At 41.4% G+C, this 19750-nt stretch overlaps 1 protein-coding gene across 2 annotated transcripts in view; it reads right to left on the bottom strand.

The window, feature by feature from the left end:
- Nucleotides 1-257: 257 nt before the first annotated feature.
- Nucleotides 258-19750, bottom strand: part of LOC146578418 (protein NLRC3-like) — a 44656-nt gene continuing 25163 nt past the window's right edge. For both annotated transcript variants that reach the window (XM_085258856.1, XM_085258865.1), the window contains exons 8-12: nt 19510-19683; nt 15231-15404; nt 12748-12921; nt 2316-2362; nt 258-2167 (exon numbers count right to left, since the gene is read on the bottom strand). In XM_085258856.1, coding sequence (XP_085114982.1) covers nt 1635-2167; nt 2316-2362; nt 12748-12921; nt 15231-15404; nt 19510-19683 — 1102 coding nt within the window. In that variant the 3' untranslated portion in view covers nt 258-1634. The remainder of the gene's footprint in view (nt 2168-2315; nt 2363-12747; nt 12922-15230; nt 15405-19509; nt 19684-19750) is intronic.

Below are 19750 nucleotides of genomic sequence, written 5' to 3'. Positions count from 1 at the left end.
ACCAGCAGAGGGCCACAAATCACCATCAATGAAGACTTCAAGGAGATGTTAGTGACATCAGAGCTGTACGTATTGATCTGATCAATATGGAAGTTCATGTTTCTTTGATTGGATCAGTTTTTAAAAGCAGCTGTGTAACTACAGGGGTCCAACAAAGAATGGCCACGCATCATACTGATGTCTACTGAAATTTATTTCTCTCTCTCACTCTTATTGTCTTCAGACACCATGAAAACTGAAGAAACACAAGGTTTACAACATAAATGTCTTTAATATTATCAGAGTCTCTCATGTTAGTTTCCATAAACAGTCTTGAGCAAGCAGAACAGAAAAAAACAAAATAATGGATATTACTAAAAATGTCCTCTTATTACCAATGTAGAACATGTCTGCAACATTATATAAACAATATACATGGAACCATACCGTGTGCGCCTCTTGGACCACAGGCAGAATAACATTAATGTTGTGACTGTAGCTGTAGCTCTGTATCCATGCTGGTTCTTACTCACAATGCCATGGTTGCGCTATCAGCCAAACTCTGGTCATGTGACCATTACAAACTCTACCTCATACGAACTTTACAGCACTTTTCATATTTAAACAAACCCATATTTTTTAATCACATATTTTAGACATGTTTTTTAATCAATGTTACACTTTTATCGTCTTATCCAATAAATAGATGAACTAAATTAAGCATGAATTTATCACAGAAACATATGAAATAAACAACTTTATTTTAACTGTTACTAGCTGTTTTTATAGAACAACAGAAACATGAGAGATGCAGAATGTCTTTAATATTTGATACACTGAGTACTATTGGATGTCCACTTATTCAGCCATGAAGGAAACATCCCATTAAGAAAGAGAAATCAAACATTTGGAGTCATTTTAATGAGCTCAGAGTTGTTGAAAATGCAGAGGAGCTGGTTGTGCACTGAGCTTCAGAGAAACACAACATACTGATATTCACTGTGAAGCTTTGAGTGGAATACAGACAGAAAAACAACATGAGGATCCTGGAATAATGGGAGCTTCCATCTTTAAAGGACTGAAGAGGAAGAAGTTTACAAGGAATCATTTAGAAGAGTTTAAAACATCAACTGATTGAATCCATGAATCTCAAAACGTGTTTGTGAGTGAAACAGACAGACATGTACAGACTGAACTATCTGTTCAACAGTCAGAGTGTTTCTCTTTTTTTTTTCTTTTTTTTTTGTTGTCCCGTTTGGATCTATAGCCATCAGAATTGTTGTCTTAAGGCCAAGAAAGATGCCAAGCGGATTTATTTTACCAAGTGGATCATCGTGGCCTTGCCATATTGGTCCATTTGATTGACCTTTATTATAATTATGAATTTATTTTATTTTCAGTTGCTACAAACGGGACAGACATGACTGTGGGATAGGACAGGGAGAAAGAATGAAAGAAAGAGAGGGAGAGAAAGAAAACCAAAGGGGAGAAGAGACGGTGAGAAGGGGGGGGGAAGAAAGGAAAGAGGGGAAGAGAGAAAAAAAACAAAAAAAAAACAAAAAAAAACAAACTAACAAAAAAAACAAAACACCTGGGTCACCTGTATGGAGAAAAAAAGAGTGTTTCTCTAACAGGAGACACTCTTTACGCTCAACTCAGCACAGACACACTGAGGAATCAGTAGACCAGACTGTAGATCCAGGATAAAGGGTTTCAGTGAATGTGGTGTTGAAGGTGTGGAGGTGGATCAGAGTGTCAGAGGAGACTCTGTAGAAAGACAGAGTGCCAGCAGGACAGTCCACATACACTGCTACTCTGTTAGAGACAGAGGAGGAGGAGGAGGAGATGGATGTTTGTCTGTTATTGTGATAGACATAGTGAGGACCATCATCAGAGCAGTCCAGACTCCATGAATGATCATTCCGTCCAAACACACAGTCAACATCACCTCCTTTTCTTCTGATTCTTCTGTAACTCACTGATATGCGAACTTTTCCTCTCCACTCGACCTCCCAGTAACAGCGACCAGTCAGACCATTTTCACACAGCAGCTGATCCCAAACATCAAATCTGTCTGAATGATCAGGATATGACTGAACCTCGTCCACACGTGTCACCTTCCTGTTGTTGTCAGACAGTTGGAGGTTTGTGTTCACTGTGTTTGTGTCGATTGTGAGTTGACAGGAATCTGATGGAGAGAACAAACACAATCCAGCTGCAGTTATTGATCCATCATCTGTTCATTGATTGACACTTTGATGATGACTCCTGACATGATGAAGATGGTTGAATGTGTGCTGCTTTGTTTTCATGAATCCCATTAAAAACACACTTACACTTCCTCAGACCTGGTCTCAACCATCGGACTCCAGCAGGCTCCACCCTGAAAGGAGGAGGGGGGTCAGAGCAGCACAGTCAGCATGCACACATGGACATTACATGGCTCTCATCAAAGAATACCAAAGTACAGACACTAGTATCTGTACTTCTACTGAAGTACAGATACTTTTTTACTCAAGTAAAAGTGAAAACGTACCCACTCTAAAATATTTATTCCAGTTTAAATTTTAGTTCCAATAAATCTTTTAAGCTTCACTCAAAAAATAACTGTTTGACTGAACATAAAAAAATAATTACCGTATTTTCACGACCATAAGGCGCACTTAAAAGTCTTAGATTTTCTTCAAAAAGTATGGCGCGCCCTATAGCGCAGTGCGCCCTGTGTGTTGTAATGAGGACGTAGTAGAGAACACCATGAGAACGCTAAAGGGTGAAGTGTGGCCGAGTTGGAGGAAAGACTCGAGCGGTGGATCATCGAGCAAAGAACGAGCGGGAGAAGCGTTTCGACGGTCACCATTCGGCTAAAAGCAGTTTCACTTTCACTTTTTATGAAACCGTGCCATTTTTCCATCCGGACCAGGACTACGGTAGCGCAGCAACTTCCAGCGGATTATAAGGAAAAGCTGACCATCTTCCGCTCCACATCGGCGACAAACACATCCAGCCCAGCCACATCACTAACATGGACGAGGTCCCGCTCACTTTTGACATCCCAGTGAGTCACACTGTGGAGAAGAAGGGGACCAGCACGGTAGCGATACGCACAACGGGGTATGAAAAGTCTTCTTTTACTGTTGTACTTGGCTGCCATGCTAATGGACAGAAACTATGGTGATTTTTAAGCGAAAGACTTTGCCTAAAGAGAAGTTTCCAGCAGGAATCATCATTAAGGCAAATGAAAAGGGCTGGATGGATGAGGAAATGATGAAAGACTGGCTCAGGGAGGTGTATGTAAGGAGACCAGGTGTTTTTTTCCACGCATCACCATCGCTCTTAATCTGTGACTCTATGCGTGCCCATCTCACAGCCGATGTGAAAAAACTAGTGAAACAAATGGATTGTAGATGCTTGGGCTAACATGTCTGCTCGCACTGTTTTTCGAGCTTTCGCAAAAGCCGGCATCATTTCCGAGGAGCCGCACGGCACGGAAAGTGACTCTGACAGTGAAGAAAGTGAACCTGGAATGTTTGATGGAGATTTAGCGCAGCTGTTCAATTCAGACACAGAGGATGAGGACTTCGATGGGTTTGACTGATGATAAAAATGTGAGTACCAAACTTTGTTTTGCTCCTGCTTTATTTTTAAATACGCACACTTGTATGCTTGTGTGTTGTTGATGATGACGATTACCGGTAATAGAAATGTGAGTAAGGTACCGAACTCAGGTTTGCTCCCGCTTTATTTTTAAATACGCATACGGTACTTGTATGCGCCCTATGATCCAGTGCGCCTTATGTGTGTGTTAAATACAGTAATGGCACACATAACTGAGACTGCGCCTTTTAGTACAGTGCGTCTTATGGTCGTGAAAATACGGTATGTAATTTGTGATTACATTGCTCTAATTTAGCATTATGAAAGTCAGTTATTTGAATTTAATGTATTTGAATTGGACCAACTTAATTAACCTATTAAACTCCCAAGTGCTTTCTGAGGTTTCTGCTCGAAAATGAATGGAGTATTTCTCAGCAATTAAAAATTCTGTGTAAACAATCGTGGTTTCAAAATATAGCTAAGTCCTGTGACATTTCATCAGTTGTATACAGTGTTGGGTAAGTTACTTTAAATCAGTAACTTAGTTAGATTACTAGTTACTTCTATCAAAAGTAACTCAGTTACTTCAAGTTACTCATTACTTTCAGAGTAACTAGTTACTAGGGAAAGTAACTTTGGTTTTACTCAGAATTCTCTTGTTAATGTGTTGCTTCCGTAACTGGATACCCAGCAAGATTGCCAGTCTTCTAGCTTGCTTACTTGCCACAAGTGCACTGTGCCACCTACCAATAGAAAGGAAAAAATAATGTGCACATTTCCACGAGAGAAATCCCACACCTGATTCTATCCTAGCCTGCTTTTTACATCTGTGATGGCATGCCACACATGGTAAGCTCCACACCTCACCACCCGTTGATTCACTTTAGTTTAATTTACAGTCACTACTTTAAAATATTCTATTTATTGTTCAATATCGTTTCTTTATTAAATGTATTCATTTTTCCATCACACCTTCCAATGTTTATATGGCGTGCACACATATTAACCTTGCAAGGTCAAAGTTCTGTTTTATGTTATATTAATACATCTTTCTTTGTTTGAGTTACCTGGGGGTTGGTGTCTCCTCCTGTCTGGCAAAAGGTGTGGCAAAGGGCTGGGAGACCTGAAGTACTACTGACAGCCTAATTGGATTGCACCACATGCTTCATTGCCTGGGGGGTGTTTCATGTTTGTTTAAATGTTTTGTATTAGTTGGTTATATGGCAGCCATCTTGTTTTCCCTCGTGTGTGTGTGTCATTTGGTTTAGCTAAACCAGTATTTAAGTCCCCCTGTGTGTCATTTCAGCAGGTCAGTTTGTCATATGTTTGTTTGAGGTTCTGTTAATTATTATCTTGAGTTTAGTCTATTGAGTTGACCTCTTTTATTGGTCTGCCTGTTTAAGTTTTGGCTTTGTTAAATATATTGACCAGCCCACCATTATAGGAAAAATCATAAAGCCTTTGAATGAAAATAAACACTGTTGTGACAGTGATGTACACTGTTCTGATGGTATATATGTATCAATCTATCAATTGTTTGTTGTAAGACTCAGATAATTATTCTTTTAAAAGTGAGACATTTTAAATGAGAATAAGAACGTATTTCCTTGTGCCCACCTCTCCCTTTTAATGTCCTACATGGACCCCTGGCAACACTTTGCTAGATCCGCCCCTGCACAGTTACCAGCTGTCAGCTACTTAGAAAAGGATCCTGGTGTTATTTGTCTCTCAGAAACAGTTCATAACTTCCCTTCAACTCATTCATGTTAACTAAAAGGTAAACCTGTTTCTCCATCACAGCTCTGATGATGAATCATCACATCTCCTGGTTTCATCTTCATGTTTCCCTCTCATCACATAACCAAACCGATATCATGACCAGCAGCTTTACAGCTGTGGCTCCAGCAAACATCAGCTGATACTAGAAATTTATATTAAATAAATTCTAACAACAGCTGATCAAGCTTAAACGTGCTGCTGTTGTTTACCGCGACATCCGCTGGTTTCCTCTTTCTGGCGCAAAGTGGGCGATAAATAAACGAGAGAAAAGCCGATCAGCTGATCATAGATCAGTTTCATGATTGAAGTAGAAACAGGAGAGGGAGGGTGAGACGATGAGAGAAGAAGAGGCAGCTGTGCAGCGTAAACACAGAATAACTCCAGCTTTGTGTCTTTTTCATTGTAGCTGAATTACGGGACAAACTGTTCCTTCTCAGCTCAATATGAAACAGATAATATTTTCTCTGAATGAGACGATTCCGTTTTTTACGGGATGGTTGGCAACTCTAACCTTATGAACAAAATAAAGTTCAACATCAGTAACATAGCACCACCCAGCTGTATAGAAACTCCGTCATGCTAGCTAGCACGCAGTACGAAAAAGTCAGCATAACGAAAATAAACTCCACCTAAACTTGGTTCATATCTGATCCAGATGGACTGCAGGTTATAACATCTTACCTGAAGTTCAGTTCACCTGACACTCTCGGACCAGCGGCCGCTTCGGGTCTCTCCTCTTGCCTCCCTTTTCCTTCATCCACCTGCTCGCCTCCACCACTTGCTAATGTTATTGAATCTGTGGAAGCTCCGGGATAGCCACCACACGAAGTAACGAATAACGAGCCTATCTAAATTAACGACTAACGCGTTCCTGGTTTTGGCATAATAACTAGTTACCGTGCTCGTTACCACAATAATAACGTAGTTACTGTAACGCGTTACTTAATAACGCGTTAGTCCCAACACTGGTTGTATATATTGCAGCAGTTGTTACTGTGTCAAGGTTACCAAAGCTAGAACAGAAAAACGAATTGGATTTTTTCCTTGCCCAATTTAGTTTTTTATTTTTTAGCATATAACCCTTTTAAAATATGCTTTAGTTCACACTTTAATAGACAAATTCAGTAATCAACATATAAACATCATCTGTGAAAAGATTTATGCTTCTAAAGAGAAACAGTGAAAAATTACAGCAATTAATAATTTTGGCACAAATTGGATGAACGAGAATGGACGTATAACATGTACGAGTTGAATTTGTAGGTATTAAAGAGCAGAAATTATTCAATTTCAACAAATTCCCAAAAATGCTTGTTCTTTTGAATATTTTTGAAGAATTAATCACACATTTCAAGGCAACAGGCCCTTCCTGCCTTGCACCCTAGTGAGTGTACATGGTCTTTGACAATTTAAAGTATAAGGGGCTCTACCTTCGGCTTCTTTTTTCCTATTTGCATGATTCACACCTCTTTTTAATCATTTGAGGCAACAGAATCATGGTAATGATTCTGCATTCACCTCAGTTCTACCAATCAGAAGTTGCAAGGCCAGAAATCTGTCCAGTAAGGGAATTTCTTTCTTAGTGCATTTGCGCCACTATACGTTTTTGTTCTATTTTTCTGCAGCTGGTTCAGTGAATTTTGGTCTGAGGGTGGTGAAACGTGGTGTTTTGGAATAGGTGATAGCTAAACTGTTACGATCCTGGGTCTTATGACCCAGCGTTTTGAGTTTTAGTTTATTTTTATGTTTATAGTGTATGTTTAAACTCATCAGGTTATCTAAGTTCATTTGTTTATTAGATTCCCCTTGTGTCTTCTACCCCTGTCTTTTAGTCTCCCTTTGCCCTTTATGTGTTTCATGCTGCATGTCTTATGTTGTCAAGTTTGTATTGTCATATCTGCATCTCATGTTTCCTTTTTCATTTTGAAGGTCCATGTCCTACATCAGTGTATGTGTTTCCACTTCCCCTAATCACCCTTGTGCGTATTTAGTCTGTGTGTTTCTCTTCATTCTTTGTCAGGTTGGCTGTTGTTCATGTCATGCTTCCATGTTTCAGGTATTGTTGCATCCAGGCCAAGTTTCATGTTGAGGGTTTTTTCATGTTTATTTTTAGTTCACCCAGTTTAGGTTAATGTTAGCTTTGCTTCAGTTTGTCTTGCCCTTTGTTTGTACCCTTTTTACCTTTTTTTTTTTGTTAACATTCAAGTTTTGTTCTCTGTTCCTTGAAGTCTGTGTTCTGGGTCCTTTTCGTCAATCCATACAGTCTGCCTCTGCCAGACTGTAACATAAGCTAACTAACTAGCCATTGTTTACATCATTACATGCAGTCTGGCAAATTCTGGGCTCGGTTGTTTACGGACCTGCTCTTTTAATCACCGCTTGTTTTTGCTCTTTTTGGTGGTTGTAGAAATGGTTTAAATGAGCATTTAGCTGAGATTCTAAGATTTCTGTAGATACTACACATGTTGATATCTGCATACAAGGCTTGACAGTATGGAGGGTAACATAACTCTTGAGCCCCAGAGCCCTCCAGAGCCCCATTCCCGCCAGTACTGGGGGCAATGGTACAACTTTGATAAATCAACGTATTTGCTGAAGTTGATTCCAACTGAGTTAATCTCCCCCAAATTATGTTAGTCCATTTTTTTTAATACTAATAGAAACCCATTTATTAACGTGGAAATCTGTTCCATGATGATTATAAGAGTTGTTTTTTATTGAACCTGCAAGAATTTATATTAACTTTCACATAGTTATCACTCTATCTATCTATACTTGTCAGGGTCATGGAGGGCCTGAAGCCTATCTCTGCTATCATAAGGCAAGAGGCCTGGTACACCCAGGACAGGTCACCAGTCTATCGCAGACAACCGTTCACACCTGTGGCTTACAGGTCCATCGAGTTAATGTGATCCATGAATTGTGGTACATCCTGAGATTTCCAGAGTAGAATAACAAAGCCCTCTTTTCCACTTCTTTCATGTACAAGTTGGCCACAATGGGTTTAACTGGAGAAGCCATGGCACACTCATGTTTTTGCCTGTACATCTTTTGCCAGCTTACAATGCTATGATTGCAGCCATTCCCCAACTCTCTGTCAATGGTACTCATTGCCATTGATCAATGTTCACAACAATTTGCATGTTAATGATCCAAAACATTGACCTCACAGTGCATTGTTCACCAGCGGTGCAGATTTTGGACGTGTTAACAGATGACAGATTAGGCCCGGGCATGTGATACTTTCAGGAAACACATAATATTAAAAAGGAACAATTCATTCACTTCCATCATTGAAGTTGGCTAATAAAAACCATACCCCATCTCCTTATGCATTTACCTGTCCAAGTGTACACAGGTGTGTCTGACATGTAATAAATAACATTCTACATTCTTAAGGTCTGTAGTCTACATGCTATATCCAAAAAACAGTCCCCACTATTTTATTACTTTTTGTCTCTGATATAAGCAGACTTCTGGGTCTGTGGTGTTCCTCCCCCTCCTGAAAAGGTGAAAACAGCTGCCATCTTTCAGTCACATACATCAGTCTGTCCACTGACGTTCTTTCCATGACTTTCCCTAGATGAGAAGTTAGTGCTATAGGCTTATAATGTGTGGTCTTACTGGGGTCCTTTCATGGTTTCACACTTGGAATAATTAGAGCTTCTTTCCTGCTGCCTGCCATATTCTATTGTAGAAGAACAGCAGAGCATTCAGTCCCTCATCCTCTAACTGTTTATCATAATGTATGGGAGTGAGACAAAATGTTTTTTTGAGAATGCAATTTATTGAACAACAACAACACTTAATCTGAAACAGGCTGTTTTACAGCTGATCAAAGGTTTAGGACCACATGCCTTTAAAAGGCCACATATAATAAAGGCTAAGATCAAGGTAGCACAGAGGGAGGTTAGCCAACTATCGGAGCTGCAGAAAGGTGCGATGAGGAAGGTGCCTAAGAAGTATAGCAAACTGTCCATACCAGAGGCCTTGGAAACTGCAAAGCCACGGCTCACAGCCTTGGCTGGCCGCTTGAAGAGGCACACCAGAGAGATAGAAGGCAGGAGAATAAACCAGCTGTTTTCCACAGAACCAGCCAAGGTGTAGTCTCAGTGGCAGAGGAACAATTTGAGATCAGCACCCGCGAAGCTGGAGATGGAGCAATACCGGAAGAGCATATGGGAGAAGGATGCAACCCATAACAGCAATGCTCAGTGGCTAGTGGATCTGAGGGCAGACCACAGCAACCTCCCTGATCAGAGACCAGCAACCATCACAGTGGCAGATATCCAAGAAAGGGTCTCCAGTATGAAGTGTTGGACAGCACCAGGCCCTGACATAACTCACGCCTACTGGCTGAAGAAGCTGACTGCACTCCATGAGTGTCTGGTAGTACAGATGAAACAGTTGCTAGTCGATGAGAGACACCCAGAATGGCTAACCAAAGGCTGGACAGTCCTGACTCCCAAGCTAGGCGAGTGGCTCCAGCAGATCCCCGGACATTGGAGAGCACAGTCCTAGGAACAGCTAAGATACTGCGCAGGACCCTCAAGCTCCCAGGCCTCTGGTAGAGGACCCAAGCTTGAAGGATAGACCGCCCGCAGGGGCGAGTGGGTATATATGTAAATATGGAGAGAGAAAGAGAGAGAAATATACAGGATTCTGACAGCGTGTTTGTCTGCGCTTGGGTCCACTCTTTGTGCGAACCACTAGTTCATGACAATTGTGACAACATGGCTTTAGGTCTTTGAGATTTATTCTCCTGTGATACTTACCTCGTCTTCTTGTGCCCACAGCTTGCATTGTTTCCACTTTCAACCTTGTCACTGTTTGCAGCATCAAGCCAACTTCACATTCACCTTCATCGGAAAATATGGATTTCCCTCACTTCAGTTGCCTGCACTCCTGCTCCACCACCACCACAGGTCAGGAAGTAAAAGCTAATCATCCATCACTCTGCCTGACCACCCTCCACTCAGACTCCTCCTGTCCATAGCACTTGCCCCTTCACCTCTAGTCGCTGTCTAGGCTCTCGTCTTGCAACCCTTTATCGTTGTATACCACTGCCCAAGCCAGTGTCGAGGAATGCTACTCCATTTTCTCCAGTGTTGTTCCGTGCCAGCTACATTTAGTTATCAGTGCTCAGTTTCTGTTTCAATAAAAAATTTAAAACTTTATCACTGTCTGATTGTTAGCTGCATTTGGGTCCATCTCCTGTGTCCGCCCCTGGGGCTTGTAACAAAAATGCAGTTCCGAAAGGTCACAGTCAAGAGTAGAGATGGCACGATACCACTTTTTTATGTCCGATACCGATACCGATATCATAAATTTGGATATCTGCCGATACCGATATGAATCCGATATAGTGTTTTTTAATCAACAAAACTGTTTTTTAAAATATCTTGCTGCATTTTGCAAGTCTGCAAGTTCATACTCAAGTTTAAAACAACAACTACACTAAAGCTATTCTGTTATACCTGTATACAAAAAAAATATATTTCATAGTTCAGCAATACTGATCAATCTAATAAACTTAGACCTACACCATCCTCCCTATTCTGGTATTTTAAAGAGTACTTAGCGTAAATATTAAGCAACCTAACTAATAGGGTTCCAACTCCCAGCAACAACAAAAATAAATAAATAAAAAATAGGGAACCACCCCTCACGCTCCACCTCATGATGCTTAATCAACGTAATCAACCTTAATTTGATGCAGTGTGAAAAAAAATGCACAGAAATCAATTATTTTTCAAGAAATATTAAATAGATTCAACATCTTTCTTCAACAAAATTGCAGACTGCACAGATGGTACCTTCCCAAAGGAAAATGTACTATAGCTTACTAGGGTATATATATTAGACTTAATAGTCACTATATACAGTAATTGACTTCTATTCATTTTACATCAAATTAAAACTTTGGGTGTCAGATAATTATTTATTAAAAGCTAGACATTTTAAATGAGAATAAGAAAGAAAAGTATGTCTTTGTGCCCCCTTTTCCCAGTTAATGCCCTATCGGCCCCCTGGCTAAACTTTGCTAGATCCGCCCCTGCACAGTTACCAGCCGTCAGCTACGTAGAAAAAGATCCTGGTGTAGAAAGTAATATTAAATAAATTGTAACAACAGCTTATCAAGCTTAAACGTGCTGCTGTTGTTCAGCCGCTGGTTTGCTCTTTCTGGCGCAAAGTGGACCAAAAACAAACAAGAGAGACTCACGACAGAAAAGCCGATCAGCTGATCATTAGCAGTTTCACGATTGAAGTAGCAGCCGGAGAGCGAGAGGCAGTCGCTCGTTAAGCTTAACGTGGGAATGCTTTACAAACATTCAGAGATGGACTTACACACTTGCTTTACTTCTCTCGGGGATAACTTTGTCGGAGATGAAATGCCAGGTTGCTAGCGAAGCTCCAAATGCTATCCAGACCACCGACAGGTCCCGCATGCCACAGCTGCTCTATCACGTGATGCATACTGCTCCGACGTTCTGAGGCGAGTTACGGCGTGTTGCAAGTTTTGTGAGGTGCTTTCGTGATATTTAATGGATCGGATTACATTTTTTATTTTTCTCCGATATCCGATCCAGTAATTTAGGTCAGTATCGGACCGATACCGATACGTAATATCGGATCGGTCCATCTCTAGTCAAGAGGACAGGAGACAAACCAGAGAAAATTAGAAAATCCTGATGACCGTTGATCTGCTCTGTCTGCAGCTCTAAGATCTGCAGATTTGGTGGTGCTCTTTAAACACTTTCACGGTTGTTTTTAGTTTTTTGACACGGACATGGTAACCAGTATGTGTGTATGAATAAGTTTTAGTTCAAGTGATACTGTTTTTTAAAGCACAGTTTATGTATAGGCTTTTAAAAATGAATTTTTACCATGTTTAATTCTGATTTTTTTTCAAAATTCTTTAATTCTTCTTTAATTCTAATTTTGCCCTTATGAAAGACGTGTGGTTGTTAGTTTCTAAAGAAGTCATGATTATAAACCCTAACTAAAGTTTGAATTTTCCTCTTTTGATGAAGGCAGGCTTAATGTGTTCAAGTCTTGTCTGTATACAGACCTCAGTCTACTTAGAATAAGGGAGAACATTTATTTTTCTAGAAATGAATGCATGGTTAAACAGATATAAAGAGATCAGATCTAAATGGTGACTAAATATTAGGCATTGTCAATGTTGCTAGAGAAGTTCTCAATGGAGTCACCTTCAGAAATATATCTTATTTTTGTTCCACTGTACTGAGTTTCTGTTGTGAGCAAAGGAAAAATGTCAAATGGAAAGATATGATTGGTCATGTCTCATCTGAATGAAACAAACAGGAAGTGAGTGAAGGACGCAGGAAATGTTTCCGGCTCTTCCTCCTCTTTCAGAAATTCTCTCCATACCTGAGAGTGTCCAGTCTCCAGCCTGGAGCCTTCAGTCCAGCTAACAGCAGCTTCATTCCTGATAATCCTGGATGATTGTAGCTCAGGTCCAGCTCTCTCAGATGGGATGGATTGGAGCTCAGAGCTGAGGCGAGAGAAGTACAGCCTTCCTCTGTGATCAGACAGCCTGACAGACTGCAGACACACAAAAAAAACAATCCATCAGTTAATTGTTCACTAAACATTTGTTTTTATTTTTCTTCTTTTGGAGAGAGTACGCCAAGCATCACATGATCAGTGCTTCATGACACTGGGGAGGAAGAAGTCTCTTTGAACAGCAAGAAACCTGAAACAGGACCAAGGGGCAGGGATAGAATTGACCAAACGACTACCCCGAGGTACCCCTGAGCAAGGTATTGTCTCTACACACTGCTCCCTGGCTGCTGGATTGGTGGCTGCTGTCGAGGAGGGAAATTATTTTACTGCTATTGTTAAATAATTGTCATTGCATTAATAATATAATCTGCAGCATGGATATTGCATTCCAAGGTTTAAACAGTGTCTCTTTCAGAAAGACTGAGTTGCAGGCTGACAGGAAGTTGTATGCAGAAGTGAAAGCAGGAAGTTATTTTGAGCCGCAGGCTAAGACGAGGCTTTAACAATGTAACAGATAGCTTTAAGAAGGCCTTAAGCAGTTATGACTATTTTATACACAATGCATATCTGTGCTTATTAAAGAGTTGGAGCTCGGTCAATTAATTGGGGGTCGGAAGCTTTGTTCGGCGCGATGTTCGGACAATCTATTGTGCAAGTGACTTGGAGCCATAGAAGGAATCGCAATACATGCTTACAAAACACTTATATCAGGTCATTTTATATTAAGGTTTTAGTAGAGGTTCTTGGTTAAAACATTTATTTAGTAGAAGACATACACATAGTTTCAGTGAGCTTCTGGTCTGGTAAAAGGTCAGAAGTGCAACAGGTGAATTGAGAAAGAGCATTTGAGGACGAGACACAGACAGTAGGTGAAGAGGTGACACAAAGAGCATGTGAGGTCAACACACACACACACACACACACTTTAAATTAGATTTATTTAGAGGAAGAGGTTAGTTATGTTTGGCTGTAACTGCAAAATTGTCTTGGTAAAAGAGGAACCGTTTCTTGGTGTCTCGGCAAGAAAGAGGAACAAGACAAGAACTGAAAGGTAGACAGGAAGGGCTAGCCATGAAAATAGAAGATGATTTTCTAGGTGAAAAGTCATGATGATGTTGATCTGATCTATGTATAAAATGTATCTGTGACGCATGAAGGGGCGTCAGTAAACAAACCCTGATGCTATAAAATATCTGTTCATGCTTTGATTAAGTCGAAGACTACTTCCTGTCTGCGTACAGAGTTGTCTTCCCACGCGTGTATTCATTAAAATCATTGTTTGACTTCACCCGGCCGGATTGGTGTGGTTATTCTTCGATCACCTCTTGTACCCTTCCTCAATATTGAATCTTAACACTGCCCACTGCTTCACTGAGTGAATAGGTTAAATGCAGAGGAGTAATTTCCTACAGGATTAATAAAGTATACACTATTATTATTATTACAAGTTTGGGGAGGAGCAGCTATGTCACTGTTAGATGGGTATGTGGATAGAGGAAAAATAAAGATAAAACTTGTCACAGCAAGGATCAAACATAAAGCACAGGAGAAATTAGACAACATTTAAAGACATGCTGTTACATATAAACAAATCAGGAAGGAAAAGAAACGTATACTCAATGGCTCATGGAAAATCCCCTAGCGGTCTGACTGTATAGCAACATAACTAAGGGATGCTTGAGAGTCTGATAAGCATTATCCAGACTCTACAGTACATGGGCCTGATAGACTAATAGACAACACTCTGTCTTGTTTTCCGTTTTTAGAAAATATACAAATCATAAGTAAGTCTGCACTCTGGGTCTTCCATCAGGTATGAGTGATTTAAGTTATGACGGAATCTGATTGTGCAAGGTTTTATATGTGGGGAAAAAGGACTTTCTCTGTATCTATGAAGCGCCTTGAGGCGACTTTTGTTGTGATTTGGCGCTATATAAATAAAATTGAATTGAATTGAACTTTACCTTTAATTCTAGATTTTGCAGCAAGCCAAAAATGACAACTCAAAATTGGATGAATATAATCTCTCTTACTAATGTTCTCAGTACTCTTATTGTCACGTTTAGGGAAATGTTCCAACAGCCTTTTAGTGAATTACATTACTCTAGCTTCTAACTACCAAATATCAATTTTCAGTATCATTCTGAGATGTGATGTTATTTATTTTAGTCAAGAACAAAGATTGTTTCCTTTACTATGCACATGACTCCTCGCAGTTTTATAAAATATTTTCAGGTGTAATTCATAATAAATAACCCATTCCAAATTACTAAATCTATTAAGGTTAGTTCTTTATGCAATAATTTTCAGATTTTATGATAAATGATCATTTAAAAAAGTGTCTTTACCTGAGAGTTTCCAGTTCACAATATGGACTCTTTACTCCAACAGACAGATGCTTCACTCCTTCGTCCTTGACTTCATTTTTACTCAGGTCCAGCTCTCTCATACTAGAGAACTGGGAGCTCAGAACTGAGGACAGTACTTCACAGCTTCTTTCTGAGAGATCACATCCAATCAGTCTGAAAGATTAGAAACACAAAGAACAATAAAACAGGTATTAAAAGTGTCTTCATGTTGAAGTGAGAACTATTTAACAATATTTAAGCTTGTTTTTGACAGGGTTCCTGGGTTGTTGAATCAGTGTTTTCAGTTTCTTCATGTTTAGTTGATTTTTCCACCTGTTCACATTTCCTGTTTTCCTGTGGCAGCCTTCTGCTGATGTATATGCTAGATATGTTCTAGTTTGCTTCCTGTGTAACGGCTACCCTGAGGTACCCCTGAGCAAGGTACCGTCCCTACACACTGCTCCCCGGGCGCCTGCTTAGTGGGCTGCCCACTGCTTCACTGAGTGAATGGGTCAAATGCAGAGAAAAACAAGTAATTTCCCCATGGGGATCAATAAAGTATCCATTATTATTATTATTATTATCATTAGTCAGATTATGATCAGCTGTGTACTCACCCATCTCTAATCATCATCATCAATCACTGCATTTAAGTCTTTAGTTTCCTCCAGCTGCTTGTCTTGTCATTGTCAATCCCACTTGTGTGTCTCAGTTCAGTTCAGCCAGCCAGTCACCCAGTCATTCAGTCAGCCATCTTATGTTCCAATTCATTTTAATAAACACCATCCTTATCCTTCACTGCGAGTCCTGCGTTTGGCTACTCTCCTTTCTTCCTCACATCCACACAGCAATCACCCTGACAGAATGACAAGACCTGTGCCACAAGGACACGCTAAGGACCCAGCGATCTCGGATTTATTGGAGTGGCAGTAAGCAGCGCTCTCCCCTTGGGTGGAGGAGCTCAGGTGGAAACAAAAGATGTGATGTCATGATCTTGTACAATGTTACATCTCTCTTCACTTCCTTCCCAGTCACGGAAGCGTTGGAGGTAGTTCGTAAGAGATTACAGGATGACCCCAGCCTCAGCAACAGGACCACTCTCAGCATCAACCAAGTGTGTTTGCTTTTGGAACTGCCTTCATTCCACCTATTTCACATACAAGGGTCAGTACTACAGGCAGAAATATGGGTGCGCTATGGGTTCCCCAGTTTCACCCATCGTGGCCAATTTGTACATGGAAGTGGAAAAGAGGGCTTTGCTATCCTACCCTGGAACACCACTGAGTGATTGGTTCAGGTATGTGGATGACACCTGGGTGAAAATCAAATCTCAGGACGTACCACAATTGACGGACCACATTAACTCGGTGGACCAACACAATTTTACCAGGGAGGATATGAAAAGTGGCAGGTTTGCCTGTAATCTGTAAGATTTTCATCAGTAATGGGGGACATCTAAAAGCTGTTATGTATCGGAAACCTACGCATATGGATCAGTATTTAGGGTTTGACTCTTGTCATCCACTGGCGCATAAATGGGGTTTCATCAGGACGCTACAACACAGAGCCAACACCATCCCAACAGGCACAGCGGCATGGGAAGCAGAAGAACATTACGTCAAGAAGGCCCTGAGTAAATGTGGTCAGCTGGACTTTTGTCAAAGCTGGACTTTTGTCAAAGCTGGACTAGGCTGGACTTTTGTCAAAGCTGGGAAGGCGCCTAAAGAAAGCTTTAGCCAATCCAGGAGAGAAGGACAACCGCTGACAAAGTAAAAATCCGTAGTGATCCTGTACCTATCAGGAGTATTGGAACAGTTGAGACGCATTTTTTCTAAACACCGCATCTTTGTGGCTTTTAAACCCCAAAACAAACTGCGGCAAAAATTGGCCCACTCTAAGGACCGGTTCCCCTGACACAAAGAGAGTAACATAGTGTACACTGTTAAGTGCCAGGAGGATTTCCAGGATTTATAAATCAGGGAAACCAAACAACCTCTGGCGAAGCGGATGGCACAACACAGAAGAGCTACCTCATAGCCATGGTCCTCATGGCCATTGATCAGTGGTCTTTGATCAGTGGTTGTTGATCAATGGTCATGAGAATTTGCATAATTGTGATGAAGGAACTGACCTCCCAGCCCGTTGCTCCTTCAGTGGTGCCAGTTTAAATCATTATGCAAATTTTCTTCCACTAAAAACGCTACGTCCAGATGAACAGAATCAACTTTTGGAGGGGTCATCAAAGACAATTCATGGCACTGAATCTGATCATTTTTCTCATTTGGACATTATTACCTCACCTATCTTTCAGCCTTTTTCTGCTAGCAGGGTGACTCAGACCCTGCCTTCCCCTTCACCTCTTCCGGTTGCTTGGGTGAAGGTGGCTAAGGCTCAGCCTGTCCTTGTATTAGCTCCTCGGGTGGCTAGGGCTCAGCACGTCCCCGCAACCATGCCAGTTCCTCTGGACTGGGCAGCTGACTGCCAGCCATCACCCGTTCCTGTGCCAGCTCCCAGAGCAAGGGCAGCTGAGATCCAGCCTACTCCAACACCAGTTCCTATTCCCCGTGTGGTGGTGGCTGATGTCGGTAGCTTCTGTGCCTGTCCCAGTACCCAGGGTGAGGGTGGCAAGCACCCAACCTGACCTCACTGGAGGCTCAGGTGAGCCCATCCAGCCATTGTCCTCATCTTCTGGAGGTTGGGAAGAGCTCTCTCAGCAACCTGCTAGTTCACCACTTCATCCACCTCCACAACCAATATTCCAGGCCCTAGCTAGATCTCTGGTGCGGTTAGCAGCCCTGGTCCCAGCTCAGGGATCAGCTTTATCAGCTCAGGCTGCAGCAGTGTCACCATTGCCAGCTTATGCACAAGCTCAATCACCACCTCAGCCATTGGTTCAACCTCCGGTTAAGTCTTTCGCTCACCCACCAGTTCAGTCTCCAGTTCAGTCTCCAGCTCAATCACCTGACCTACAACCACAGCAGCCAGAGCCGGCTGTGGGGTCTTCTACATCTCAGGCAGGGGTTTCCACACCGGCTGGCCCTGCCCCACCGACGGCTCCCACAGCGGCACCTGCAGCTCAACCTCTGGTGGCTCCCACAACATCGCCTGCAGCTCCATCTCTGGCAGTTCCCATGCAGTCACCTGCAGCTCCTCCACCGGCGGCTCCCATGCCGTCATCTACAGCTTCTCCGCCCGTCTGGTCTCATTCTGCACCTGCCTAGCTTCAATTAGTGCCTTGGCCATCTGCCAAGCTGAACTGAGATGTACCAGTCACAGCTCCAGTGACAGCTTCACCTGGACCGCCGTCTTCCACGTGGCCTCCCTCCAGATCGGCTCCAGTGTCTTCGCTGACCGCTCGGCCTCCCACCTGTACTGAATTCTCTCAGCCACTGGCCACGTGGTCGACATCCTGAAATGATTAATTTTGGACTCTGTTCCTCCCGTCTTCATTAACAAACTCACTTATAAGATCTTTAATCAAGGAGATGGTGGGAAGTAATAAAGTACAAATGCTTCATCACTGTACTTAAGTAAAATTTTGAGGTATCTGAGCCTGAGTATTTTTTTTTACTACTTTTACTACTACTTTATTTTTACTACTTTTTTATGTCCTTAATTTTTAATCATTATGAATAACCAGAAGATGTTGCATAACAAGACATAACATGTGCAAAAATCACGGTTAAAAGTTGGACAATGATTTTTTTTTTTTGATACAAAACTGGAATGACTGCAGTTGTCCGTAAGTTGCGGCTGTGGTACTTCTAGCTAGGGAGGTCTAAAAATGACAGAGTCTTCATTTATTAACAATTTTTTTTAATAATTACTGTCTTTCTATTATCAATAATATTTGCCCTATTAAAACTGTGTACCCTGTACAGGTCGCCAGTCTGTCGCACCCTAACCCTAACACACAGAGACAGACAACCATTCACACTCACATTCACTCTATTATCACACCTATGGGCAATTTGAATTAACCAATTAACCTATCCCCACTAACTGCATGTCTTTGGATGGTGGGAGGAAGTCGGAGTACCCGGAGGTAACCCACGCAAACACGGGAAGAACATACAAACTCCACACAAAAAGACCCCGGCATGATGGTGGAATTAAACTCAGGACCTTCTTCCTGTGCGGCAACAGTGCTAACCACCATGCCACCGTGCTACAATGACCAATAAATAATGAAATATGCTAGAATACTTAAAAGGATGAAACTGAACTTAATTTTGTGAAAGGTTTAACTGGTTAATAAAAGAAAGTCATTAGATCCAACCTGAGAGTTTTGAGTTTACAATATGGGCTCTCCACTCCAAAAGACAGCTTCTTTACTCCTGAGTCACACAGGCCATTGTTACTCAGGTCCAGCTCTCTTAGACTAGAGAACATGAAGCTGATAACTGAGGACAGAGTTTCACAACTCCTCTCTGAGAGATTACAGCCATTCAGTCTGAAAAAAATAATACAAAAGACACACACATGTGTTCATGATACAATCAGGACTTAAGAGATTTAGT

Source organism: Mchenga conophoros, linkage group LG3 (genome assembly GCF_057382185.1).
Source record: "Mchenga conophoros isolate Kocher_MC1m ecotype Shallow Benthic linkage group LG3, M_conophoros_male_GT1.1, whole genome shotgun sequence".
In the NCBI taxonomy this organism is placed as follows: domain Eukaryota; kingdom Metazoa; phylum Chordata; class Actinopteri; order Cichliformes; family Cichlidae; genus Mchenga; species Mchenga conophoros.
The sequence above is the reverse complement of the archived record's forward strand: the minus strand, read 5'-3'. Positions and strand labels throughout refer to the sequence as shown.